We start from the raw sequence: 27,032 nt of genomic DNA on the forward strand, positions 1-27,032 counted from the left end.
TTGACACAGAAAGGAGAAGCACGCGAAGGAATACTTCTTTTGGTCGGTCAATATCATTGTTGGTCTGATTATTAAACAAGCGGGAATCCCCGTGCTTCACTTGAATAGACCGTAAAAGAAGGAAAAAAAGATTTCTTGCTTATCTTCTGTTCGTTTATGACCAGAGTAGTAGAAAAGCTATAAACTAAGAATGCTCTCTAGAACAATTCGTGCACAAGGTGCTTCCCTAAGAAGGTCGCAATTAACCTTCACAAAGTCATTTTCAACTACAGTCAACATGCAAAATGCCCAAAAGAGAGCACCTACAGGTGTCGTTTTAATGAACATGGGTGGCCCCTCCAAGGTCGAAGAAACGTATGACTTTTTATATCAATTGTTTGCTGATAATGACTTAATTCCTATTAGCGCTAAATACCAAAAAACTATTGCTAAGTATATTGCGAAGTTTCGTACTCCTAAGATAGAAAAGCAATACAAGGAAATTGGTGGAGGTTCTCCGATTCGCAAATGGTCGGAATATCAAGCTTCTGAAGTTTGTAAAATTTTGGACAAGACCTGTCCGGAAACAGCACCCCATAAGCCTTACGTGGCGTTCCGTTATGCAAAGCCGTTAACGGGTGAGACTTACAAGCAAATGCTAGAGGATGGCGTGAAGAAAGCCGTGGCCTTTTCTCAATATCCTCATTTCTCCTATTCTACCACTGGGTCGTCTATCAACGAATTATGGAGACAGATCAAGGCATTGGACTCTAAGAGATCTATTTCGTGGTCTGTCATTGATCGTTGGCCCACAAATGAAGGTCTGACTAAGGCATTCTCTGAAAATATCACCAAAAAATTGCAAGAGTTCCCACAGCCTGTTAGAGACAAGGTGGTTTTGTTGTTTTCCGCACATTCCCTACCCATGGATGTTGTTAACACTGGTGATGCCTACCCCGCGGAGGTTGCTGCGACTGTTTACAAGATTATGCAAAAGCTGAAGTTTAAGAATCCTTATAGATTAGTTTGGCAATCCCAAGTTGGACCCAAACCATGGCTGGGTGCCCAAACAGCAGACATCGCCGAATTTTTAGGACCGAAAGTTGACGGTCTGATGTTCATTCCTATTGCCTTTACCTCTGACCATATTGAAACCCTGCACGAAATCGACTTAGGTGTTATTGGAGAGTCGCCATATAAGGATAAATTCAAAAGATGCGAATCTTTGAATGGTAATCAAACTTTTATTGAAGGCATGGCAGATCTTGTGAAAAACCACTTGGAAAGTCATCAGCTGTACTCCAATCAATTACCTCTAGACTTTACACTTGGTAAGTCTAGCGATCCCGTAAAAGACCTTTCATTGGTATTTGGCAATCATGAATCTACTTGAAAAGAGTCGTTCACATCGCGGTTTCAATATCAGTACATTCTTTATTTAAAAGCTTGAAGTCATTTATTTATACTTTCTCAGCGGCCTATAACATATTGATATTTATTGCATGCTACAAATTTTTTTTTACGTCGTTAGTCCAGTCGAAGGTTTTCAACATATATTATCTTGTCACATGTAGTGCGCGTTGATCATAATTCCTTTCTTATACTACTAGACTAAAGTTCCCAAAAAAATGATTTCGCCCAGGATCGAACTGGGGACGTTCTGCGTGTTAAGCAGATGCCATAACCGACTAGACCACGAAACCAACTTTTAGATGATAATGTCATGGTTGAAACTGAATACGTCACGTTAATAGTAACGGCCATGTCGCAGATGAAACATTAGCAGTTACTTAAAAGGGTAATCGCTAGCTGCATCTGAAACAGACGAAGACACATTGTCCAAACCAGTAATAACAACCAACATATATAAATAGTAGTATTGTAGGAAACTACAATGCGGACTAGATATATAGAAATAGAAGAACATGTTTAAGTTTAGATCTGAAGTTCCTATAATACTTGGATAAGTAAGTTTGCTACGTGACAGAGATTGTTGCATTACGGGCTCGTGATAATTTCGTCTACGATGAAGTAATTCTTACGGGAGGTCTCGGATAATTGAAATTTCTTGCGGTAGCTACGGAAGGCTGACATATCCTCAGGTTTGACGTTGTGTTGCGTCAGTTCATTCAGATGAATTAACGTAGCACTACACAATGGGTCTGATATATAGTCAGTTTTCCAGCTTTCTGGGTTGATAAGATCGGGTGTTTCTGGGATCGTGATGTATACGGACGGAATATGGCATCTGCGACGACATTATTGGGTCCTGTTAGGTATTCTAAGGTAAAATTCATAAGTGGCTAGGTCGTCTAACCATCGCTGTACGCGTCGTGCGGGTTCGTTTTATTCGGTAGTGACAGTAAGCTGATGTGGTCTGTTCTTAATGTAAAATGCTTGCCGTGATGCATACATCGAAAGTGGTGGAGTGCTTTAATAATTCCAAGTAGTTCTAATTCGCCTGCGGGGATAATTCTTCTGAGCGCCTTCTGAGGTCTTAGAAAAATAACCGACGGCACCAATAAGTTTGTTTTTTGTATTGATTTCTTCTAGAACAGCACCAATACCATCTTTTGGGGCGTCTGTGGTTAATCGGTAAGTTGCTTTGCTATCGAATGGTATCAAAACAGGGGAACTACATAGGGCGGTTTTCAGCTTCTCGATTGCTCTCTTGTTCTTCTGTCCATTGAATTTTGTCACAAATAAACAGTTGAGTGGGTTGTGCTATCTTAGAACATTCTGGAATGAATCGTCTGTAGTAATTAATCATTCCTAAAAATCGTTGTGCTTATTTTACTGTTTTCGGGGTCAGGAACTCACGAATGGCCGCACATTTGTGTTGCAGTGGGGTTATTCTCTGGATTCCAATACTATAGCCTAGGAATTCAATTTGTTTCGATGCAAATTGACATTTTTTCTTTTTAACAATAAGGTTTTCGTCCTTTAGTCTTCCAAGAACTGTGTCTAAGTGTGCCCAATGTTCTTCTTGGGATTCAGAGAAGATTAATATGTCATCAAGATAGACATTGACAAATCTCAAGTCTCTGAAAATGTCGGCCATGTATCTTGCAAAGGTGCTAGGTGCATTGACTAGACCAAATGGCATGACGGTATATTCGTATTTACCGGATGGGGTAACAAAGGCAGTCTTGTAGCAGTCTTTTGGTTCCATCGGAATCTGGTGGTAACCACTGTGCAAGTCTAGGGTGGTGAATACTTGAGCGTTTCCGATACGGCTCAGTAGGCTGTCGATTCTGGGTAATGGAAATAGGTCGGAGATAGTTGCCTTGTTCAGGGCACGGTAGTCGACACAGAGTCGGAAGGTATCATCCTTCTTCGGGAAGAGGACAACGGGGGAACTGCATGGAGATTTCGAGGGGACAATGAATCTGTTGTCGAGCAGTTCTTGAACGATCTTGTTGATTATTCGTTCGTTCTTTTCGGTGACGTGATATGGTTTTAGTCGAGGTAGTCGTGCATCAGGTTTAATTTCAATGTCGTGTTTTACGGGAGCGTTGTCGATGTTGATACATCTTGCTGGGAGATCATTACGTATAATCTCTGTATACTTCTGTTGTAACCAAGCCGGCAACGTGGAGAATGGTTCCTTATCGCTGTGATCAATAGCTTTAGGTTCGACGTTATGGATGGTTGAAACAACGTTGAAGTATCTTTCATCCTCTTCTAGGATCATCGCTTCTTCAGGTATCTGGAATTGTGCAAATGTATTGTGAATACTACCTGGATTGTCAAGGGTTGTAAGCGGGTCAGTTGCGTCAGGAATAGTGGGGTCAAAAGACAGGGTGTTAGTTCTGGAGTTGCCACGATTACCAGCGGATTTCAGGTCAGTTGCTTCAAGAATGGTGGGGGCAAAAGACAGATTATTGTTTCTGGGGTTACCACGGTTACCAGCGGAGTTCAGGTCGGTTGCTTCAGGAGTAGTGGGGGCAAAGGACAGTGTCTTGGTTCTGGAGTTACCACGATTACCAGCGCATTTAACTTTCACATAGTTAATGTTTTCGGGATGATAAGCCTTGGGCTTCTGGGCGGAAGTACACTGCTTAGTGTTCAGGATTGTGTACAGGAGTTTCGGGTAGCGGCGGAGAATTGGATTTCCGATTAAAAGTTGGTAGTCCATTTTATCGAGTACATATGCGGCTACATTGATTTGCAGATTGTCGACTGTAAGGTCGAGAGTAACTGCTTCTGAGGTCGTGGCAGATTCGGTAGATAAGGATCCTCTAAAGCGGAGCGGCGGAGTATCGTGGATTGGCAGATTCAGGAGTTTTACGGTATCTCTTTGGATAAATGATGTGGGTGATCCACTATCAAACAGGGTTCTTATTTTCGTGTTTTTTATTTTTATGTGTTTTTCGGCAGTCTTGTCCATTTCAGGTATGGCGATATAATGTACAATAGGTTGAGATGTGATAGAAAATTTCGTGTGGTCTTTCGACTCAGGGTCAGGATCGGCTAGAACTCGCATTACGAGCTCTACATTCGTTCAGGCGGTGTCCTTCTTTTTTACAATAAAAGCAAAGACGGTTCTTTACACACTCTTCTCTAGATGGATTATTGCTTCTCCTGTTGTGATAAGTCGCGGTCGGTTTATTGTATGATCTTCTTGTCCGAACTGCGTGGACGTGTCTCTTCTGGGTTAACGAGTTATCTTCTGGGTCACTGTCGTTGTCATCCTCTTCTTGTAAACGAGTTGTGGCTGCGATTATAGTATCTCCATCGGCGTCTAGCTCGAATTCTGGGAAGAATCTCTCAGTTAGTGCGGTTGTTTGGTAAGCCTCCTCCATGGCTCCTCTTAACGTTTTTGGTTTGTGCATTATAACTATATTGTAGGTTTCCTTTGTCAGTAAGCGGGTATATGTCATAATAGCTGCTTTTTCGGTCATAAAGTCTGGTGGCATTCTGTCCCAAATCATTTTGAATTTTTTGTTAAGACGTTCGATACCAAGTTTTGCTTCAGACAGTTGATTAATCGTTTTGAAGATTTTGTTGATGTCTGGTGGCTTATAGAAATGCTGGTACAGTCCTTGAATGAAAGTGTCGAACGTTATTTCGAGTATGCCTTGCTCTTGGACAAAATCATTAGCCCATTGAGCGGCAGGGTTCAGTAAGTGTCTTCTACAATAGACAATACGGCTGGCTTCGTTAGGCCAAGGGATCATAGACATGTTTAACATTATTTCAGAGATGAAATTTTTCAACTTGTGCGAGTCATTCTTACCTCTGAATAATAGTGCTGGTTGGATCGGGAAATTAGGAAGACATTCTACTGGAAGCTTCGGATAACTTCCTCCTCCTGGGATTTGATCCATAAAGCTCATGGGAAATGTTGATGTAGCTAGGTTCGGGGATTCGTTGGTTTGCTTGAACAATTAGTAACCTTTAACGCTACCAGATGTTGTATTACAAGCTCGAGTAATACCAAGGTAATTTAGCAATCCTGTTGATAACAGGGAAGTAACTTGTTTGCTAGACTAGTTGTCACGATAATTCACGGAATGTTACTTGTATATCTGATATATAAGATCTACTTTATATTTAAAGGGTGGAAGCGCAGAATCTCGGATCTAATCTAATTGTTCGTCTATTTATATTTCGTGCGTTTCGTTTGGGTGAGGACCACGTTCTAGAATGTAATTACGAATGTGGTGCTGATATCTGGTACGACTTGTATTGATTAATTTCAGGCACGTTTTTATAGATGCTTCCGTCGTGTTCATTATGACGTACTGTCGTCATGTTGAGGTATCTCATCTCGAGATACAACAAAGGCAAGAGTACCTCTCGATAGCCAATACGACTATCGTGTATCATAATGAACGCAATGGAAGCATCTCTGAAACACATAAGAATGAATACGTTAAGCATACCAAAAGATCGCTTAGATGTACTATACCGAATGTATAAATATGTTGTAACATATAGGTTCAGTATTATTCACATGAGTAACCATCATTACTATCTAAGATATTCTGATTGTATTCAAAGGTGTGCTTCGTATATGTTACACAGACGTCGTACTTTAGTAGAATGAAGAAATGCGACAAGATCGTTTAGATGTAGTACCTCGAAAGTATGAATACCTGAACAATCAGTTGGATCCGAGGTTTTGTGCTTCCACCCTTCCCTTTAAGTATAAATTAGATCTTATATATTAGATATGGAAGTAACACCCCGCCGAATTGCCGTGACAACTAGTTTAGCAACAAGTTACTTTCCGGACATCAATAGGATGGCTAAATTGCCCTAGTGCTACTCGAGCCCACAATACAACATAAATGTCATGTAGCAAACTGGCCTATCAAAATATTAAAGGAACTTCAGAGCTAAATTATTTCTTGTTATTCTATTTCTATGTATTTAATCTATCTCATGATTCTGCGAGATACTACAATCTATAAAGGTTGATTTCTATCGACCACTTATGGTGGTAGATCTTAGCTTGTTTCAGATTTAGGTAGTGGTTATTCTCTAGATTATTTGCCTCACACCTCAGCTACAACTCTGCCGTAGTCGTTGGCGTTTCAGGGAGTCATCCCGTTTCAACCATGAAAACGACAGATTTCTCTTCCTCAGTCAAATTACTACCGAAACTTTAAAGAAACTGTCTCAGATTATTGTCCCAATATTATGTTTGTTTATCAGTACAATTGGGTGACAATTATTGGGATTTAGGATTCCGTTGTTGATAAAGTTAATGAGATTACGTATATAGAAGCTCTTCATGTGGGTTTAGGAATCCACGAAAGGTAATTGACGAATTTATGTAATCTTATACTCATTTCTTCATTCGTCTTATACGTCGTCATTCATTGACCCTATTGCGTTGTCAATTCTCCCGCTTCTAAATGTTTCGTAATGCTACTGCGGTTGCTAATAGAAACGATTGCTCTAAAATCAAAATAGCATGGTGACTGACCCCATCTAAATTTAAAAGCTACTTTCCTCGAATCATATCTCATAGGCTGATGGTCGCTCAGATGTCAGATTTGGCGCTATATAATAGTAATAAATAGTAGGTTAATATTGAAGCGGCCAGGTGAATATTTAAAGCCAGAATTGTAATTTTCTAGTATAGATCTATAAGTATTGAAGCATGCAAGAAAAATATTAAATAAAGAATTGTTATGCCTTGACTTTACATAGCATATTAGTCGTGGGAGTCAGCTTTAAGAAGAAAAAAAGAAAAAGAAAAAAGAAAATAATTAAAACATAATGTCTTTTTGATGTTTGTACATTTAGGTTATGAACCTTGGTTATTTGATAACTGAACAAAATTCTCAATTTGTAATATGCTCATTTTCTTTGAGCCTTGACGAGCCAGTAACATATTTTAAGCACTTTTTTGTTGTAGTTGAATAATATTTACTATTTCCTTCCAGAGTTTTCATAGTATTTTCGATTAGCCCAAGCACATTATCAAGAGCTTCTGCTTCGGAACATGATGGATCATTATTTTTGGAAGTTTGTAGCTTTTGTTCCATGAATTCTTTTACTTTATGATAACGGTCCTCCAAATGGGCATCCTTTTGATCTTCATCTTGAACTGTTACAGCTGAGAAACTATTTTGCGCGTTTGTCTGAGCCTGAAGTGATCTTTCTAAGTGATCTATTTTTTTCATATTTTTGTCAACAACGAATTTCAATCTGTTGCATTCGTCCTCCTTCTTGTTATACTCTTGTTTGACATGGCTCATGTATTTCTCTATATAGATATATTTTTGAGAATATTGTTTCTCCTTTTGAGAGAATTGAGTTTTATCCGCTTTTAGGTTAGTGTTCATGTTCGTTAAAAATTTGACTTCATTTTTGAGTTTTTGCACTTCGTATTCTTTTTGTTTCATTTTCTTGGAATAATCATCTTGTAAGTCTTGAAACTCATGACATAAACGTTTACCACGTTCTTGAAGTTTATAATAGTCTCTTCTAAGAATATTATTTGCTGTTTTCTCTTCAAGCAATTGTTGCTCCAGACTATTAATTGAAATTTTATTATCCTCAACTTCTTCGATTTCTTTAATAAAGCTTTTGAGAACTTCAGTTTCTTCCAGCTTATCTCTACCATCGACTTGCCTTTGATTTTGCTTTGTTACTTTCAATAAGTGATCAATTGCCATTTGAAGACTTTTTTCATTCAGATCTTTTTTTTCCAACTGCTCGTGATAGTATAATGAATCTATTGCATTTTTGCTTCGCTCACATTCGGCTTTTCTATTTGTTTCATGAGTTATTCCAACAGCAAGCGTTTCAAAAGTCTGTGCCAAATCCGAGATACTGCTTATGGATATATGCTTGGTGGGGATGTTACAAAGTGCATAGCAACGGTTAACTGCGTCATTGACCTCTTTAAAAGTGTCATCTCTTGTCTCGAACCGACGTTCATAATCAAACCCGCAGTCAGAAAGATTATTACTCTTTGGTGATTTTAAGCTAGACTTATTGGGCGTATTATTAATGTTTATCGAAGGCGGAATACCCCTTCTAATGGAGCTGTTTTTATTAATTTCATTTACCTTCTTTCTTTGGTCAAAAATATTAACGTCATCATCGCCAAATCTCACATTTGGCTTAGAAGGTGTCATATCTTTGAAATAGGAGTCCTTAAAAGGAGAAATCCCATGGGAATTGTTATTGCTGAATTCCTCGAAGGGGCCGGTATAACTTATATCTTCAGGCATGGCCTTATATGAGATGTCGTAAAGAGCCGAAAACTTACGTTAATGTGTTCAGTTATTGAGTATAATTACAATTAAATACTTTGAAAAAAAAAGGAAAAGTTTCCTTCACCCATTAAATTGCTGCTTTTATAGTCAAGTTTCTCCTCTTCCAACATAACCTATTTACTGGCACAAGATGAAAGAGCCGAGGGCGGCTACAGATAAAAAAAAAGTGTGTCGCCACGCTTACGTACACAAAAAATTTTGGAGCCGAGGACCAAAATCAAATCAAGAAGGCATGTTTTAATTGTCACGAAAGATAGAATATATAGACGCTGTCGAACAAAGAAAGGCCGGCACGAATTATAGATAATCAAAGGTATTTGTTGCTTTGTAATATATCAAATGTGTATATATAGGTTATATATATGGGTTAAACGCTAAACTTTCTTCAGTATAATATAGTACATATTCTTGATTAAAGTAGCCAGAACTGCATATGCTTTTGGAAAATTATAATATCACAGTTATATGTATAGCAAAGTGGAGGGACGCCAGAAAAAGAGGAACAGAGAAAAAACTTCGCAAAAAACCGACCAGAAAAGCATTCATGCAATTAATGAAATGAAATATGTAGTGAACAGAAAAGTGAAAAAACAGGAAAAAAAGCACTATCTGAAGTTAATGCCGCCAACGATCAACTTCTTGCGAGAGGATGGGTGGAGAAGAACTGAAAGAATTTATAAATGGATTGTCACTTCCGTGATGATCAATCAAAGCGTCATCACTAAGGCATGCTGATTTGTTGCCTTCATTCAAATAAAAGTGGGGAGAAAATGCACTATCATCTAGTTCCCCCACCATTCGATTACTACCACTATCCTCATCCTCATATTCAAAGACATCCGATGCATGAGTGAATTCTGAGATAGACACTGCATTTGAGAGAGGAGCGGGTTGCAAATTTGGTGATGAAGAGTGGTTGTGAAACCGATGAGAATCCAGCAAAGACTGGTAGTTGATATATTTAAGCTCAATGTTGTCACTCGAAGGCTCCTTTAGATTTGTACTGGTTTGGTTGCGAGACGAGGACGGTGGGCTAATTCTATTTGTTGGTAGTAGTATATCCCCTTTAGCTGCCCCATTTTCCTTGGAAGGTTTAATTAATGTATCTGTAGAATGATTGACAGTTGAAGTTTTGTTATTATCATCCATGGTAGTATCTGTAATGACGCTTTGTTTATCTTCATAGGAATCATCCAGGGAAGCGGCCAAGTTGTTGTTATTACTATCATTTCCAAAGTCCCCAAAAAATGATGGAGGATAAGCGTCTGGTATCATTGAATTTAATGAATGATTTACCAAATTGGCTGTAGTGAATGTATCGTTGGGCTCATACAAGTTTGCATAATCAAAATTATCGAGCTCAGTAAGTGGGAAGCTGCAGGAGGCGGAGGAAGAAGAATTTGTGGAGGAATTATTAGAAGACGCAAATGATAATGAAGAAGATATGGAAGACGACGATGATGAGTACGATGATGAGCCAGAATATAATGATTGATGTTGCGATCCTGATATTGGTAGGTCAATATTATTTGCGGTTGTGTGCGCTGCAGGTGTTGTCTTTCCATTCTTTGTTGCATTATCAATTTTCGTGGTGCCAGCCAAGGGAGGTGGTGGTGGTGAAAAGGATGTGCCGTTGCCAACTTTATCTAAAACTACGTTTAATCTTTTAGGTTTGACGAAGGTTGTCGTGTCATTGTGATAAAGGTGTTTCAATGGAGATGTGTTATAGTAATCCGTGTCCTCGCTGAATTTTCTCGATTGAGGCGAAAACCTTGAAAGAGATGGATTTGAAGAAATGAATCTCGATTTCATGGTCTTTGATGAAGTAGCAGTATTATCTTGAGGACTAGGCTCAATGACCACGGGAACCTCTTGTTTTACCTCTGTTTCGCTTCCCTTTTTGAAAGTGGTCATGAAAAGGTGATAGTTTTTACCGTCGTTATTATCATAAAATGTTTCTTCATTGACGTCATATCTACAACACAATTCAATGTTTAAGGGACAACTACTTGTATTGTTCTCCAAAGTGATAATCCTCTTGATGAGTAAAATATACTTCAAACTATTCAAGTCAATAGTAAATTTAAATTCATCAACAGCGGAATTGACTGTTTTGTTGTAGTTGGCGGTTACATAATGAATATCCTTCCATGAGTTGAAAGTGAATTTTATCTCCAGGTACTTTTCGAAACTCAAATTATTAACGTATATCAGCCCCATAATTTTGCTTGAATCGCCATCTGATTGAATGAGGGAATGCAGTTTTATATTTTTACCATTCAAGTACTTTGCTAATTGACCTTGGAAGTCGGAAGAAGATAGTGTTTTAGTGAATAGCGGAGGTGCTAGTTTGAAGGGAACCAAATCTGTACAGTGAAGTTTCCAATCACATATACTTGTCGCTTGAGAGGCAAGAGAGGACGTAGCAGGGGAGGTCACTGATTTATTGTGGGAAGAATTTCTTCTAGATGTTGACGAATCATAAGTATAGCCATATCCAGCTTGGTCATTGTTGGCATCGTCTATATCATCCTCATCTTCAGAGTCATATAGGTCTAACTTGAACATGTTGTTTAAAGAATTTGTATAACGGAATTTCTTTTCATTTCTTAGCAAATTAGTGACTAGTGAGGAATCATTGAACCAGCAATCCTCATTGTTGAATAGTTGGATGTCATCGGCGGTGGTATAATTGTCAACAGGAGAAAGAGTGGGCGAGTTTTCGTTTGAGATTGAACTTGGCTCCGCATTTTTATCAAATCTTTTAACGGTTGTCAGTTCAATAGCAAAACGGACATTTTTTTCAGGTGATACCAAAAAAATATCTGACTTTGATCTTGAGATAGAATCAGGATGAGAGATTTTCAAGGAAGATTTTAATTTCCTAATTGGTGGAGGGGACGGACGACCAATACGGTTGTCAGACATGCTTTTGATCAAGTTATTATGAGGAAAAGAGGGTCTTGTCCTTGATGGCGATAAAGTAGTAGCAGATTGTATTACCATGATGTATGTTCTCGCTTCTGTAGTATATTTTCAGTTTCACTTTGTTACACAAATAGATTTAAAATACAAAAAAAAAAATCTCTATCCGTCTTCTAAGTACCAGCCTCTTCTTGACAGTGAGCGTGTTGTATTGTTATATTGATGATTAGCAGTAGCAATAAGTAGATTTAGTGCCAAAGGAAAAGAAAAGAAAAGAAAAGAAAAGCGTAGCCTTAAAACTGAATTCAAAAAAAGTTACAGAAAGTAATCTTAGATTCTTTTTTTTATTGTTATTGTTATCTTACGCTTAACAAAAATAAGGAAAAGATGAAAGATAACAATGGGAAAACAATGTATTTTACGTTATGTAATGGAAGAAAACTACAGATACGTCTACATATATATATCAAATGCAGCGAAGCTAAGGATGCAAAAGGAGGTAGATGATGCCTGAAATAGTGATCCCTTATATAGCAAATCATCTATAAGCGTGAGAAAAAGTTTCCCCAGATTGCGGGAAAGAAACAAAAGATAGGGAGGGGAATCTTAGATATCAGAAAAAAAAAAACAAAAAAAAAAAAAACACCGAGTGACAATCAAGGAGAACTGTTGCTTCCGGTAGTATGCGTTTTTTAGCGGCGGTTTCTGTTGACTTGATGTAGTTCAATAAACCCCCTGGCGTTTTCTAGGCCACTGCCCCACGGTACTGCAGATAACCGCTCATAATCCAGTGAGTAGTTTTCTCGCCGTGTCCTCCCTGGATATTTCCTCGCTTGGCTTGGCTGCTCACCAGCCTGCAGATCCACGCCGTCATCGTGCACAGGGATGCTCTCCGCTTGCTGCATCATTACGGAGAAGGGGCAAACAAAATCGAATTTTGCCACCGTTTTGCGACACCGCGTCTTTCCAAGAGGGAGGGCTCGGTTTACAGATTGGGCACAGGCCGCACATCCGCGCGTCGCTTGACACGAAGTGTGGAGAACGTAGCCTCTGCGCTTTTGCTCTGGAGGGCTTACGTAAGCCATTTTCTGCGGGGTGCGTCAATAGCGTTCACACCGCTGGGGTTGTCGCGCCTTTGCCTTGCCTGTGTAACAGATCTCGGAAATTACATGTGCGTGGTTAGGCTTCCCGAGATAACAGTGGGCATGCACCGGTTATTAGTTTTTACAGGTGCCGCCTCGTATCTCTGTGGGTACGATACACACGGACGGAGAAGGAGTAATAGAGGCAGCCACATACGACAAGAACGGTTATACTTTTTTGTGCCGTGCTTGATTTCTTATTTTTCGGGAAAAACCAAGATGAAACGGCCGTTGCCATATCGTCGCAACTACTCCTATTGGGATTGATTTCACCTTTTCTTTATTTTAAGTTATATCACTATGTATATATGGAAAAGAAAGGAGGCACGAGTCAGCATCTGCGCGTGTCTCGGAATTACGTCAGTAATGTTGTCACTTCTTTGTTTGGCAACAGACATATGGGCGAAGTTTCTTCCCCACCCCCCCACGCCATCCTGAGCAGAAGGCAGATTCATGGAGAAACTCAACAACTTGTTACATAATCTGCCAATTTTTCAAGTAAGGCGCATACAGGGAATAAAAGGTAGGTCCGTTTAACATAATGGAGTGGTTAGTTTTTGTCCAATACTTAGTATGCTCTCTACTCTCCCCTTGAGTGGATTCGAATTGCAATCAACCAATTTCATAGTGGAGAAATCAATTACCGCTTTGCTCTTTCCTATGGTAACACTGCCATTTCTTACATCTTCTTGTTCTCCCACCCCTTCATTAGCACTGAAGCTGTCTCCAAATTGTTCTTGGAACAGATTTTGCAACTCTTGAATCTTCCAGGCATCACTTTCTCTCTCTCTTAGTCCAGATTCAGATAAGACGCTCTTTTTACCCGCATGCAATCCAAGTATCATAATTACTATACTATCGGCGATCGTTTCACTTATCATTGAGTTCTTTTTCCAATCGATTAAAATGTCGTCCACAGAAATTTCTATCCTGACCTCATCCAGTATTTGTAGTCTTGTTATCTGCTTCGTTGTAGTCTTCTCTATGCAGCCAAACATCTGTATGATACGAAGGTATATGTCATTAGTCGCATCCTCTCCACTGTTACCAAATTTGATTCTCTGCTGAATTCTTTCCTTGTGCAGATCTGTTTCCATTTTACAGCGCAGAAATGTGTGGGCCAGATTTGTTCAGCTTTAAAGCAGATATGCGGTTTGAACTCGTCTTTTTTCTCTCTATTACTTTTCGTCTTGCTTTTTCCTTTCCACGGAAGAGTATCCGGAACTTAAAAAAAAATCTCAAAACTAAATGAGTGAATTTTCAACGGAGTGGGTGAGCTAGCTGATTAAATCTCATTTTCTTAATCAGTACTCTTATCATTATTGCAACCATGCTTTCTAGCAAATAGCCAATCGCTGTTTAGTTCTTGTCTGCCTTCTTAAATTAAAATAATAAGCTAGATACTCCTACTTTGCGTTTTCTGAGTTAGGTTTTGATGTTTAATTCATTGTGCAAAAAATGAATCGTAGAAGATTGTCTCCAACGATGAGGCCTCGGAAAGTTTTTGTTCCACATGACTTAGATTTTTAACTGTTTTCACCACAAATATTGCAGTTGAACAAGCCGTGGGAAGAAAAGAAAAGGATTCTTCGAGAAGTTTCACCCATGATTCAATTAGCAATAATAGATATTTTAAATGGCGCTATATCGTCTGCAATATACATCAAGATTCTTTCGGCAAACTAAAAAGAGCATCAACTTAGGACCGCCAATGACGCAAATGAGGATTTAATATTATCAAGGGGCATCTGTTCAACCGCTTGACCTTCGACGATTACTCCACCCTTCGATGTAGCTACATCAATAATTCATTTCATAGAACTTTTCATAACGTCAGCATATTATTACTTCAAAATATTATAAATCAAAGAATCTCATGCCCTATACTTTTTGGCTTCCTAGATCTGCTGTTCTTTTTCTTGAATATAAGTTGTACACTTCTAGTAAAGGTTCAGAAATCAGAGTTGTCATAAATCAAAACGCTTGTGGCTCGCCGTAATTCACTTATTTTTTTTATCAGCCCGCAAATTTAGATGTGATGAACATCTTGAAATGCATTTTTCTAATAGTCGTTACAAATTTCACTATATAAAAGCATTTCGATGCCAAGAAAAAGCGGTAATATAGAGCGGAGATCAAACATGTGTTATTACTCAACAACTAACAAGATTAGAGGAATAAAGCCAACCATGAACTCCTGCAACAACCCCAAAGGTGACAACTTTTATCTATTGCTGTCGGAAAATTTCTCGCTGAAATGAACTTCCAGAATCGCGAAAGCGAATTGAGTCAATCTGCCTTATATTTCGTGTTTACGCGACAGGATAATCCGCATTTTTATCTTTATAGTTTTCACATTTACAGGTTGGAGTACGGCTCTCGCAAATGCCGCACTTGAACAGTCATCGCGGATCTTTGAGGGCGGATCTTACTTTGGCGACAAAGTTTGTGCCTTTTTGTGCGGCTGGTATAAAAGAACATCTACTCCGAAGCTTTCCACCAGGCGGGGAATTAACTTCAACTCTCATAAAACAAAGAAGCAAATTGTGTTTATTTTACTATTAAAAATACGATTCTAATGCATCCTTCAAAGACCGACATACATTTAGGAGAGTGGTCTTTCTTTGTCACGTGACGAAAGGCACCAAAGCCCAACTTTTTTAAAGTTTTTCACTTAACATTAGGAGGTCATCTGACTGCTTGATACAGGAATAAAATTTCTTGGGAAGCAAACAACGGCAAATAGGATGGCTATGTTGCTACACTTGTAAATTTCATATCCGAATAACTATAAGAGAGTGCGTTTTCTGCTTTCAAATGTGTACCGTTCACGTGGACTTCGTAATTTTCATATATGTAAAAAAGCATAACTAAGAATATAGCTCACGTATTAGTGCCGAAGAATTGTAGAAAATCACGCGTGCATTCTCGGTTTTGATCGTCTCGTATTTCTATTGATAAAACAGTATATTACTTTTTTATTGTGTCAGATTCATCTTTTCAATGTTGCTATAGCTTGTGACGCCTATTTCCCTTTTGAAGTTGCTGAAATCTTTTGAATGGTTCACCACTTGCCCAAAAAGGTAAGGTGCCGTTGGTCTCCATTGCCTGAGATTTGATGAGTTCTTGCTTCATTTGATTGTGCAGCAAGTCCTTCATACCCAATATACTTTTCGGATAAAGCCACCTAACATTTTGTTTTAGATCTTCAAGAACATTTTTGTTGAAGGTTTCAGTGTCGTTTAACTGGTAATTCTTAGTTACGATCGTTCCTAGTAACTCCTTGAATGAAATCGGTGAGCTAAAAATCATATGTTCATTGGCAGAGTTAATTCCAAGTTTTTGAATCAAAGTGACTGAAGCGCCCACTTCCGCAACAAAACCAAGATTCGTGAAGGGGAAAAGAAGAAATACTGAATCATTCTGGGAATAAACTATATCACAAAGGGCCACCAACGACGCGCTAAGGCCAATGGCAGGCCCATTCAAGAAGCATATCAAAATCTTTTTATGTGTTGCAAATGCATTTGCGACAAACACATTAGGAGAGCTTATAGCGGATACCAGCTTTGAAGTTTTCTCCACTTCATTCCCACCTTCTTCCCCATTTAACTCATTTACCGCCGAAAATTTTCCCCCTGAGGAGAAATATTTGCCTGAGCTTTGTAGAACTGTGAATAAAACAGAATCAATGGTATTTGCCTTCTGTAATAGCAGGGCAATGTAGATGAAATCTTCGAATGTCAAGGAATTTAAATGTTTTGGATCATTCAACTTAATGATGAAAAAATGACCATCTATGTGATAATCTACACGTTCGCTCATTGCTGAAAAGTGAATTCACCTAAGGAGGTAGTTATAATGCTTTCTTGGTGCAAATTTGCTCCAGAAGTAGTGAGCATTTGTCCTATCATTCTCAGGATCACTTACATATATATGATGCACCGTCGGAGTTTACACTTACTGCCGCCAGTATTCGGGTCCGTCTTTTTTGGAGTCTCCTCCGCCAATATTAGACGAAAACCATAATGTACAGCAGATTTATTCGACAAATTAAGACAATCCTTTTTCAATTGAGTATAAAGACGATTCTGCCACTTTATCAAGGGCATGAATACTATCCATGATTCCTTTTTGGGAACAGAGTTCAGAAAAGGATAGGGTTATATGGCCAATGTTCGATGGAACGTAAAATTAGTTTCAAGAATCACTGCTAAAGTGCAAGGTCTTGACAAGAAGCATAATTTGGGGATTCTTTGTTTCTATCAGTATAATAAGGCAAGCGGTTTCTTACTCTACAGTATAAAATGTATGATAACTGATGCGATAAATTGGTTTTATAGTCTACTCTTTGTAGTACGTATAATCATTGAATACGTGCGGGACATCCGAAAAGGGGCCGCTCAATTAGTATGAAAAAAAATCATGAGTATACATACATACATACATACAACCATTATTAGATGCAGTAAGCTCATACTTAAAAAGTTGTAACGGTTGTTTTCTGTACTAAGAATATCGATTGCTACGTTGAATTGTTAATAGGCACCATTCATAATGGGGCTTCTAAATTCTGCAGATAAGGAAACTATTAAAAGGGCTCTACCAAAGACTTCGAACAAGATTATTGATGTCGCTGTGGCCAGACTCTACATTGCATATCCCGACAAAGACGAGTGGCAGTACACTGGACTCTCAGGAGCTGCTGCTCTGGTAGATGATCTCGTGGGAAATACATTTTTCTTGAAATTGGTCGATATCAACGGCCATAGAGGAGTTATTTGGGACCAAGAATTATATGTGAATTTTGAATACTACCAAGACCGTACTTTTTTCCACACCTTCGAAATGGAAGAGTGCTTTGCAGGTTTACTATTTGTCGATATTAATGAGGCGTCGCACTTCTTGAAGAGAGTCCAAAAACGTGAAAGATACGCCAACAGGAAGACTTTGTTGAATAAGAATGCCATGGCCTTGACCAAAAAAGTTAGAGAAGAAGAAAAATCACAGGTAGTACAAGGCCCAAGGGGAGAGTCATTGATCGACAATCAAAGAAAAAGATATAACTTAGAAAATGCGAAAACAATCCCAACAACAAAGCATAAAGCCCCTCCTCCTCCTCCGCCAACCGCTGATACTTTTGATTCTGATCAAGCAAGTTCTTTTTCCGATGTTAATTCGACAACAACATCTGCACCCACTACCCCAGCCCCACCTCTTCCTCCTGCATCTCCTGAAGTAGCGAAGGAAGAGGCACGCCCTAAGCATAGTTTACCGCCTTTGTCAAGCCAGTTTACGCCATTACCAGGCCCTCCACAACATAATACCCCTCCTCCGCACAATACTTCTTCACAACCTCAAAATAATCCATTTCCGTTTCCGATTCCTGAAGCTTCCCCAACAAACTCGGGAACAAGCCCATTTCCATGCCCGGTATCTCAACAGCAATTCAATCAACCACCTCCAATGGGAATGCCACAACAGGGTAGACCTCTTCCACAATTACCTAGTAGGAATAACCGTCCTGTACCACCTCCACCACCAGTGCGTGCAACTACCGGAGGTGCGGGAGCTCGTTCGCCTGTACCTGCACCACCGCCAAGACGTGGGCCAGCACCACCTCCCCCACCCCATAGGCACTTGACTGCTAATACTATCAATTCTATCGCGACGAACAGCCTTCCTCCACAGGCTACTGGAAGAAGAGGACCCGTACCACCACCCCCTCCAAGAGCATCTCGCCCGATGATAGACGTATCCATGCAACAAAATCCACACCAGTATAATAATCCTAACCAGCCCTTTGGATATCAAACAAACACTAATATATCGTCTCCTCCCCCTCCTCCTCCAATGACAACCTTCAACAACCTAACACCGCAAATGACTCCCTCTAATGGGCCATCTGCGGCCCCACAACGCCAAAGTTCTCAGATACCTACTTACAGTATAAATGCACCAGCGGCACCACCACCTCCTCCAGCATTTTTGGGGCAACCGCAGGCATCTCAAGCAGTTCCTCCGGCACCTCCAGCACCTGCTCCACCATCGCTACAATCTACGGCGAGTGCTCCTCCACCCCCACCGCCAGCATTCCTTACACAGCCTCCTCATTCTGGGCGTGCTCCTCCACCTCCTCAGATGCCGGCAGCATCAACATCCGGTGGCGTCTCACTTTCAGAAGCTACTGGAGATGCAGGACGTGATGCTCTATTAGCTTCGATTAGAGGCGTAGGTGGTATAGGCGCCTTGAAAAAGGTAGATAAATCACAGCTAGATAAACCTTCGGTTTTACTTCAAGAAGCACGTGGAGATCCTACTCCACCACTAGCAGCGGCAGGCAATGGTGGCACAGTTGGTGGACCGCCAGCTTCTTTGGCTGATGCACTGGCAGCAGCTCTGAACAAAAGGAAAAATAAAGTGGGAGCTGATGACGACATGGACAATGGCGATGATTGGTAATTGAAAAAATGAAAAGATGAAACTACTGTTATAGAAAATGTGTAATTTTATGTACTTACTATTAATGATCAAAGTAATTGCTCTTCGTAAGCTTTATGACTGTCATTAGAAAAGTCACTCAATATGTATAATGGAGCACAATAATTTACCGATTGAAGTAATGTAGCGGGGTCATAACAGTTCCCATTCAGAGCAGCCTCATAAGTTGGAGAAGAAAATGAAGCGCTGTATGGCCTCCTTCTTTTAGTATGAACTAAAGAACGTCAAAGATAGTAAAATACTTCTATTATATTTTTTTTTGTTTAAGTACACATATAGAACAATAAAAACTTGAAATTTTAGATTTTATTTATTGGACGGATGGACCTGGGTTCATTCTTCTCTTACCGTTAATCAAAGTGACGTTAACGAATCTTCTGGTGTACAATAATCTCTTGTAAGCACGACCCTTTGGCTTCTTTGGCTTTTCAGTTTTTTCAACCTTTGGAGTTTGAGACTTAACCTTACCAGCACGAGCTAGAGAACCGTGAACTTTAGCCTGTAAAAAAATCGAGAAAATAGAAATTTTCGTTTGATGTTAGTATATGTGTTTTCGAAATATGAAAACTTACTCCAACGTAGACGCTATTTTTGAAAAAAGATCATATATCTAATGTTTAGTCCATCTATACGAATGACAATCACTATCCGCAAGAAATTTTGACTATCTTCCTCTTCGCGTCTTGCTTTGCCATCTTGGTTTCAGCTCTATCATATGACATCTAAACATTACTTGTCTATATTCCTTACCTCTTGCACGAGGTGTGAACCTTCACATAACTATTTTCCGATAGTAAAATCTGATCAAAGGGTGGCCCATCTCTTCCAATAAGCCACTATATGGGTCTAAATCATCCAGAAAAGCGTTGCGCGGAGCATTATAACACAGTATTAACGTACCATTTTGTATAATTTGTTTATCCAGTATTTTGAATATAGAGTGTTAATCCAACAATCCGTGCTTAATACTGAAGTGTGATATGAGATTACTTTTACTGTATAATGGAAACGGAACAAAAGCAGCCGAGGGGAAATCCCAGCAAGTCGTCTGGATGAAGAATATGTCACCTCCGCCGCTCGATCATGACGCAGAAACATATCAGCAAAAAAAGAGCTGTCTCAAACATATGTACGGATGTGTTGTCCCGCATATTTTGGGAAGAAAAGAACATAAATGAGAAAGGCAACCCGGAGGTCGGCATTTTCTTTTATTGTCGCCTACGGTCAACCCCAACGGCAACCACAATTTGGTCACGAGGTTGTAACTCTACACATCCTTCACTAAGCGCAACGAAATTAATGACTCTTTCCAAGCATCGCGAATTAATGACTACTTTCGCACACATGAAGATGCATGCATATATATATGTATATAACGCGTAAGGATCGTGTAGCCTGTAGATATCAATTAATTGAATAGTCACTGTACGGTTAGCTGATTAGTTTTATCAATCAATAATAGCGACAAGGAATAATGTCTTTGGAAAGAGAGGAACCACAACATTTTGGAGCGGGGCCAGCTCAAATGCCTACACCAGTTTTGCAGCAAGCTGCTAAGGACTTAATCAATTTCAATGACATAGGTTTAGGTATTGGTGAGATTTCTCATCGTTCTAAGGATGCAACCAAGGTGATTGAAGATTCTAAGAGGCACTTGGTTGAATTGTTAGATATTCCTGACACCCATGAGGTGTTTTACTTACAAGGTGGTGGTACTACTGGGTTTTCTTCTGTGGCTACCAATTTGGCCGCTGCATATGTGGGAAAGCACGGGAAAATTGCACCAGCTGGTTATTTAGTCACCGGTAGTTGGTCCCAAAAATCTTATGAAGAAGCAAGAAGATTGCATGTTCCTGCCGAAATTATCTTCAATGCTAAGGATTACAACGGCGGAAAATTTGGCACGATTCCAGATGAAGCTCTTTGGGAAGATAAGATCAAAGGTAAAAGCTTTTCGTATGTATATCTGTGTGAGAATGAAACTGTCCATGGTGTTGAATGGCCAGCTTTACCAAAATGCTTGGTCAATGACCCAAATATTGAAGTTGTTGCTGATTTATCCAGTGATATTTTATCTCGTAAAATTGATATCTCACAATATGGGGTTATCATGGCGGGTGCTCAAAAGAACATTGGTTTAGCGGGTTTAACCTTATACATTATCAAGAAATCTATACTAAAGAATATTTCTGGCGCTTCTGATGAAATTCTACATGAACTGGGAGTGCCAATCACTCCTATTGCCTTTGACTATCCGACAGTGGTGAAAAACAACTCTGCCTATAATACAATTCCAATTTTCACATTGCATGTTATGGATCTTGTTTTCCAACATATTTTGAAGAAGGGCGGTGTTGCAGCGCAGCAAGCTGAAAATGAACAGAAGGCAAAGATACTATACGAAGCCCTAGACTCAAATCCAGCTTTTTACAACATACCAGTGGATTCGAAATGTAGATCAAAGATGAATGTTGTTTTCACTCTCAAGAAGAATGGTCTTGATGACAAATTCTTAAAGGAGGCAGCAGCTCGTAAATTAACGGGTTTGAAGGGTCACCGTTCGGTCGGTGGGTTTAGAGCCTCCATCTATAACGCACTGTCAGTACAAACCGTGCAAAATTTGGTAGATTTCATTGAGGAATTTGCCGAAAATAACGCTTAAGCCGGCTGGGACATTTCCTACCTCTGGGTCCAAAGAAGCCCTTTTTTAGAGTACTACGTAGGTTTTAAGTAAACTAGTTTAGGAACACAGACAAGATTAATTTTGTTTTGAAATAAGGAAAGCCAAATTCTGAACGACATGATGTGAGACATTCTAATTACAATACGATATCGTGAGAAAACTAATGATATCCTCGTACTCAAAGAAGCCTAGTTGCTATAGCCCATTGATCAGAAAGAAATTTTATTTTCATTTCCAATCATCCAGCTCAAGATTGTAATATTGATAATTACCAATCGAGCGAGGCACAGGGCAGAAAATTTTGGATGAAGAGGAGTAATTCCCTTCGTGATACATATGTAATCTTTTTGGTTAGAGATTCACCGGTAATAAATTCCAATGAGAGAAAAAAAATAACCAGGAACCCTTTCACTATCTTATATTTTCGTCTTCGATGGATTCATCTTCACAGATCCTATTCTTTGTCTTTCCATAGTTGAGATTGCATGTAAAAGATGTAGTTCCTTTAGAGATCACTCGTTGAAAATTTTTGCGCACTGAAAAGGTCAAGAAAACCAGTGCAATAAAAAAAAGTAGGTCTGCAACAGTAAAAGCAGGGCATAAGACGGAAAGTTAATATACAGGATACATCATATTCAGTATCGTGTTTTCCTGGTCTTTCTTTCCAACATATGAATAAAGGAATTACAGTTTTATATATAAAAGCATTTATAAACATGTGCATTAGAAAGACAAAATGGAAAAATAGCGATGAACCAGGTGAAAGAAAAAAATTTAATGTTGAAATCCAAGAGCTATACATTAAATTAAAAAAATTCCTAACAGTTTTCAATGCTGTGGAAAAGAATTAATTACGTATATAGGGCTTCCGTTCTTTTTTATAAATCAGCGTCGTCTTCATCAGGCAACGGCAAAGCTGTAGCTTGTTCCATTTCTTGTTGATATTGGTGCATTAGTTGCTCATCAACTTGAACTTCCGGTGGAGCCAAGGCAGGAGAGGCAACAAACTCCAATTGTGGGTTACCGGCAAGTTTTCTCGCCAACCACAAGAAGGGCTTTTCAAAATTATAGTTTGATTTAGCAGAAATATCGTAATATTGTAGATTCTTCTTCCTGTGGAAAGTGATGGTCTTAGCCTTCACTTTTCTTTCCTTGACATCGACTTTATTACCGCACAAAACTATCGGGATATTTTCGCACACACGGACCAAGTCTCTATGCCAATTAGGAACGTTCTTGTAAGTAATTCTGGAAGTGACATCGAACATGATGATAGCACACTGAGCATTAATGTAATAACCATCCCTTAGGCCGCCGAATTTTTCCTGACCAGCGGTATCCCACACGTCGAACTTGATTTCACCAAAATTAGTGTAAAAAGACAGAGGATGGACTTCGACACCAATAGTTGCAATGTACTTTTTTTCAAATTCCCCAGTCAAATGTCTCTTAACAAAGGTGGTCTTACCAGTACCACCATCACCAACAAGAACCAACTTGAAAGTGGGAACTTCCGCATTATTTTGAACAGGTGCAGACATTATGAACTTATACAAGTAGTTACAGGTTTATTTTTTATCGTGCCCTAGCCAGGATACTTTTCTCTTTCTTATAGAAGTCAATCAAGAGCAGTTATGCATTCAAAAGAGATCAAAATCATTTACACTATTTTCTTGTTTTTAAGGGGTGACAGAAATCAACAGATGCCACACGCGGCTTTGGATAGTAATACTGAGGCGACACAGCGGAAAAACGAATAGATCGGGTAACGGACCTTAGGACGCCAAGGTGCTAACGCCACTTGTGAACTTGGTCACTCTATTATGCTTTTGGTCAGCTAAAAACGTTTAAAAACAAAACTGGGGATGGAAAAAGAAAGAATAACATTATTCTTCTCCCACAGTTTAATGCAGTCACTTAGTCGCCATTCACATAGAAGCGTGGAGACCGTAGATCTTATTTTCATGTACGATTCCTCCCTTAGAGAAAACAACTCCCCTTGGCTATGCATTACTCATCATGTGCCCCTTGCTTCTCTAACTCAAAGGGCATTGAGACAGAGTGGAACGCGCAGAAAGCAGATCTGATCACCCTACGATTGCTCCCGATCGCGAGAAGAGAGTAAGTTGCGCGCCCTGTTGCATATGTTCTTACTGCTCTGATACTATGACAATAGCGGAAGCGAACGGAGATGATTGTTGCCGCGGGATGACGCTGCGGAGGTAATGGCAATCGCATTAAAAGGGAATGGGAACTTAATATCTTGATGGAGACTTATTCTCTACAGTAAAGGGTACAGGGTCTAAAAACAAGCGCAATGGAATGTGTGCTAATTGCAATAATCGCTTGCATAATCTGTCCACTGCGCTATTTAAAGGGTTGAAAGATGCCACCTATCATAATATATTTCCTCATGAAACACTTTTCTTGGGATAGTTGGTTTCAACTTAAGATCTCAACTCAGGGTTCTATTACACCTTCTCTTCTTTCAAATTTACTATACATTACGTAACAAATCTTATAGATGACTTTCTTTCCGAAGGTTTTTGACATCTCCAAGACAGACAATTCTTCCACGGAAGAAGGATCCAGAAGCAAGATATTATGCAACGAGCATCACCCTCTCGACAAGGGGCACTTTACGGCAACCATACGAGCTTTTAGCAATAGTATTAAACTGGCAATGAGGGGCAACCCAGGGCCCAAAGAAACGGTCCCCATACTCCAAAATGAAGATGCGCCACATGATGTCACAGCGGAAGAAATCGAGTTCCAACCGATCTGCGTGGCATTTTCGTGGTTTATACTCGGCCTCGCTATGGCTTGCTTACTAGTCTGCATCACGCTTACGCTGAGTTCACGTAGTTCTAGCGAAAGTGAAGATTATAAAGCCGGAACAATACCATCAAGTAATATCAACGATGAGGAAAAGCAGCTGCTTTTTTCCGATATGGCCTAGTACCATACGGTATAAGAAAGAGAACGCTTGCTACACTCCTCATTCAAAACATTTTACTCATATATCCCGTCCTTTGTAGACCTGCTATCTAATAATAACGAGCTGGTAAAGATTTCGCCAACTTCTTTAATTTCTGTAGTAAACATGTTCCTATTCTCACCATGGCTTCTGCTTCATTATGGAATTAATGTTATTACCCGCAGTGAACTTAACAGGCTTCCCTTTGATTGGTCATTTGCCCGCTAACCCGCGCCGGAGCTGTTTTTCGTATTTTTAAGGATATCGTTTTACTGTCCATCTGACTTCAATCAACATGATCTTTCGCCACCAGGCTCTCCTACCGACTAGCCAGCATAGCACGTTACCGGCGTTCCCATTTTCGCTTTTTTATTTCCTAAGCTGTATACTGTAAAAATCGAGCTTCTCTGCTGAGAGTATTATTGTGTTTTCGATTTTATTCAAGCTCGACAAAGGATATAGACAGAAATGTCAGTTATATTACCAAAATTACTATCGAGAACAGCGTTTAGAGTTCCTGGCAACTTACTGAGGCTCTCTTCAGTAGCTTTCAGAACTTTTTCTCAAACAGCCACCGCTTCCGCAGCTGCGTTTGATCGTTCCAAACCACATGTAAATATAGGTACGATTGGCCATGTTGACCATGGGAAGACAACTTTAACTGCTGCCATTACTAAGACTTTGGCAGCAAAAGGGGGCGCCAACTTCTTGGATTATGCTGCCATAGATAAGGCTCCTGAAGAAAGGGCCCGTGGTATTACCATTTCCACCGCTCACGTGGAATACGAAACCGCTAAGAGGCACTACTCTCACGTCGACTGTCCAGGTCATGCAGATTATATCAAGAATATGATCACAGGTGCCGCCCAAATGGATGGTGCTATCATTGTGGTAGCAGCTACAGATGGCCAGATGCCTCAAACTAGAGAACATCTGCTATTGGCTAGACAAGTCGGTGTCCAACACATCGTCGTTTTTGTTAACAAAGTTGATACCATCGATGATCCGGAAATGTTAGAATTGGTGGAAATGGAAATGAGAGAACTTTTGAACGAATACGGTTTTGATGGCGACAATGCTCCGATTATCATGGGTTCTGCGCTTTGTGCTTTGGAAGGCCGTCAACCTGAAATTGGTGAACAAGCCATCATGAAGCTTCTGGATGCCGTGGACGAGTATATTCCTACGCCTGAAAGAGACTTCAACAAGCCTTTCTTGATGCCTGTAGAAGATATATTTTCTATCTCTGGTAGAGGTACCGTCGTGACTGGTCGTGTGGAAAGGGGTAACTTGAAAAAAGGTGAGGAATTGGAAATTGTTGGTCACAACGCCATTCCGTTGAAGACTATTGTTACCGGTATTGAAATGTTTAGAAAGGAATTAGACTCTGCTATGGCAGGCGACAATGCTGGTGTGTTACTAAGAGGTATCAGAAGAGATCAATTGAAAAGGGGTATGGTTTTAGCTAAACCAGGTACTGTTAAGGCCCACACCAAAATCTTAGCCTCATTGTATATTTTATCGAAGGAAGAAGGTGGGAGACATTCTGGGTTCGGTGAAAACTACAGACCACAAATGTTCATCAGAACTGCTGATGTTACAGTTGTGATGAGGTTCCCTAAAGAAGTAGAAGATCACTCCATGCAAGTCATGCCAGGTGACAACGTCGAAATGGAATGTGATTTGATTCATCCAACTCCTTTGGAAGTAGGTCAGCGTTTCAACATCAGAGAGGGTGGTAGAACTGTTGGTACCGGCCTAATCACACGTATCATAGAATAAATTCGTTGATATCACCGGACTGTATCTATCTATATATTTCCGCTCCTTCCGCCACTCATAATATATACGCCTGTTCAGTAAGAATTTTTACGTGTAAATAAAGAGCAACAAATTCTGTTAGCTCTACTTTTAGGAAGAGTTTGCCAAGAACGTTAACAATTACCCTTTCAGTTTCGCATGCGTGAACTTAAGGCGTATCCATGTATGGAAAGGTCATCAAGGCTTTTTTTTCAACGGCGTTTTTGTTGATTTGTTTACTTTCCGACGGACTGCTACGAAAAAAGCAAAAAAGAAAAATACAA

General features: G+C 39.7%; 11 protein-coding genes and 1 non-coding gene across 12 annotated transcripts; 5 read left to right on the forward strand and 7 right to left on the reverse strand.

The window, feature by feature from the left end:
- Positions 1 to 190: 190 nt before the first annotated feature.
- On the forward strand, positions 191 to 1,372 carry HEM15 (ferrochelatase HEM15; the record flags this gene model as incomplete). The annotated part of the gene is made up of 1 exon (XM_056231353.1): positions 191 to 1,372. One exon carries the CDS (start codon positions 191 to 193, stop codon positions 1,370 to 1,372), a length of 1,182 nt encoding a protein of 393 aa, XP_056085181.1.
- A 236-nt stretch (positions 1,373 to 1,608) lies between these two features.
- Skdi_15.trna16V lies at positions 1,609 to 1,682 on the reverse strand. The gene has a single exon. It is a non-coding gene; the product is annotated as a tRNA-Val (tRNA).
- Positions 1,683 to 7,277: 5,595 nt separating this feature from the next.
- On the reverse strand, positions 7,278 to 8,675 carry MPC54 (Mpc54p; the record flags this gene model as incomplete). The annotated part of the gene is made up of 1 exon (XM_056231354.1): positions 7,278 to 8,675. One exon carries the CDS (start codon positions 8,673 to 8,675, stop codon positions 7,278 to 7,280), a length of 1,398 nt encoding a protein of 465 aa, XP_056085182.1.
- A 660-nt stretch (positions 8,676 to 9,335) lies between these two features.
- Positions 9,336 to 11,726, reverse strand: GAC1 (protein phosphatase regulator GAC1; the record flags this gene model as incomplete). Its single annotated transcript, XM_056231355.1, has 1 exon — positions 9,336 to 11,726. The coding sequence occupies one exon, from the start codon at positions 11,724 to 11,726 to the stop codon at positions 9,336 to 9,338; it is 2,391 nt and encodes a 796-aa protein (XP_056085183.1).
- Positions 11,727 to 13,320: 1,594 nt separating this feature from the next.
- On the reverse strand, positions 13,321 to 13,884 carry SYC1 (cleavage polyadenylation factor subunit SYC1; the record flags this gene model as incomplete). The annotated part of the gene is made up of 1 exon (XM_056231356.1): positions 13,321 to 13,884. The coding sequence occupies one exon, from the start codon at positions 13,882 to 13,884 to the stop codon at positions 13,321 to 13,323; it is 564 nt and encodes a 187-aa protein (XP_056085184.1).
- Positions 13,885 to 15,796: 1,912 nt separating this feature from the next.
- Positions 15,797 to 16,612, reverse strand: DCI1 (putative dodecenoyl-CoA isomerase DCI1; the record flags this gene model as incomplete). The annotated part of the gene is made up of 1 exon (XM_056231357.1): positions 15,797 to 16,612. One exon carries the CDS (start codon positions 16,610 to 16,612, stop codon positions 15,797 to 15,799), a length of 816 nt encoding a protein of 271 aa, XP_056085185.1.
- A 732-nt stretch (positions 16,613 to 17,344) lies between these two features.
- LAS17 (actin-binding protein LAS17) lies at positions 17,345 to 19,249 on the forward strand (the record flags this gene model as incomplete). The annotated part of the gene is made up of 1 exon (XM_056231359.1): positions 17,345 to 19,249. The coding sequence occupies one exon, from the start codon at positions 17,345 to 17,347 to the stop codon at positions 19,247 to 19,249; it is 1,905 nt and encodes a 634-aa protein (XP_056085186.1).
- Positions 19,250 to 19,598: 349 nt separating this feature from the next.
- RPS30B (40S ribosomal protein eS30) lies at positions 19,599 to 20,191 on the reverse strand (the record flags this gene model as incomplete). The annotated part of the gene is made up of 2 exons (XM_056231360.1): positions 19,599 to 19,787; positions 20,189 to 20,191. 2 exons carry the CDS (start codon positions 20,189 to 20,191, stop codon positions 19,599 to 19,601), a joined length of 192 nt encoding a protein of 63 aa, XP_056085187.1.
- Positions 20,192 to 20,762: 571 nt separating this feature from the next.
- Positions 20,763 to 21,950, forward strand: SER1 (O-phospho-L-serine:2-oxoglutarate transaminase; the record flags this gene model as incomplete). The annotated part of the gene is made up of 1 exon (XM_056231361.1): positions 20,763 to 21,950. The coding sequence occupies one exon, from the start codon at positions 20,763 to 20,765 to the stop codon at positions 21,948 to 21,950; it is 1,188 nt and encodes a 395-aa protein (XP_056085188.1).
- Positions 21,951 to 22,849: 899 nt separating this feature from the next.
- GSP2 (Ran GTPase GSP2) lies at positions 22,850 to 23,512 on the reverse strand (the record flags this gene model as incomplete). Its single annotated transcript, XM_056231362.1, has 1 exon — positions 22,850 to 23,512. One exon carries the CDS (start codon positions 23,510 to 23,512, stop codon positions 22,850 to 22,852), a length of 663 nt encoding a protein of 220 aa, XP_056085189.1.
- Positions 23,513 to 24,495: 983 nt separating this feature from the next.
- On the forward strand, positions 24,496 to 24,930 carry SKDI15G3320 (uncharacterized protein; the record flags this gene model as incomplete). The annotated part of the gene is made up of 1 exon (XM_056231363.1): positions 24,496 to 24,930. One exon carries the CDS (start codon positions 24,496 to 24,498, stop codon positions 24,928 to 24,930), a length of 435 nt encoding a protein of 144 aa, XP_056085190.1.
- A 486-nt stretch (positions 24,931 to 25,416) lies between these two features.
- TUF1 (translation elongation factor Tu) lies at positions 25,417 to 26,730 on the forward strand (the record flags this gene model as incomplete). Its single annotated transcript, XM_056231364.1, has 1 exon — positions 25,417 to 26,730. The coding sequence occupies one exon, from the start codon at positions 25,417 to 25,419 to the stop codon at positions 26,728 to 26,730; it is 1,314 nt and encodes a 437-aa protein (XP_056085191.1).
- Between the last annotated feature and the right edge of the window lie 302 nt (positions 26,731 to 27,032).

Source organism: Saccharomyces kudriavzevii (assembly GCF_947243775.1).
Source record: "Saccharomyces kudriavzevii IFO 1802 strain IFO1802 genome assembly, chromosome: 15".
In the NCBI taxonomy this organism is placed as follows: Eukaryota; Fungi; Ascomycota; class Saccharomycetes; order Saccharomycetales; family Saccharomycetaceae; genus Saccharomyces; species Saccharomyces kudriavzevii.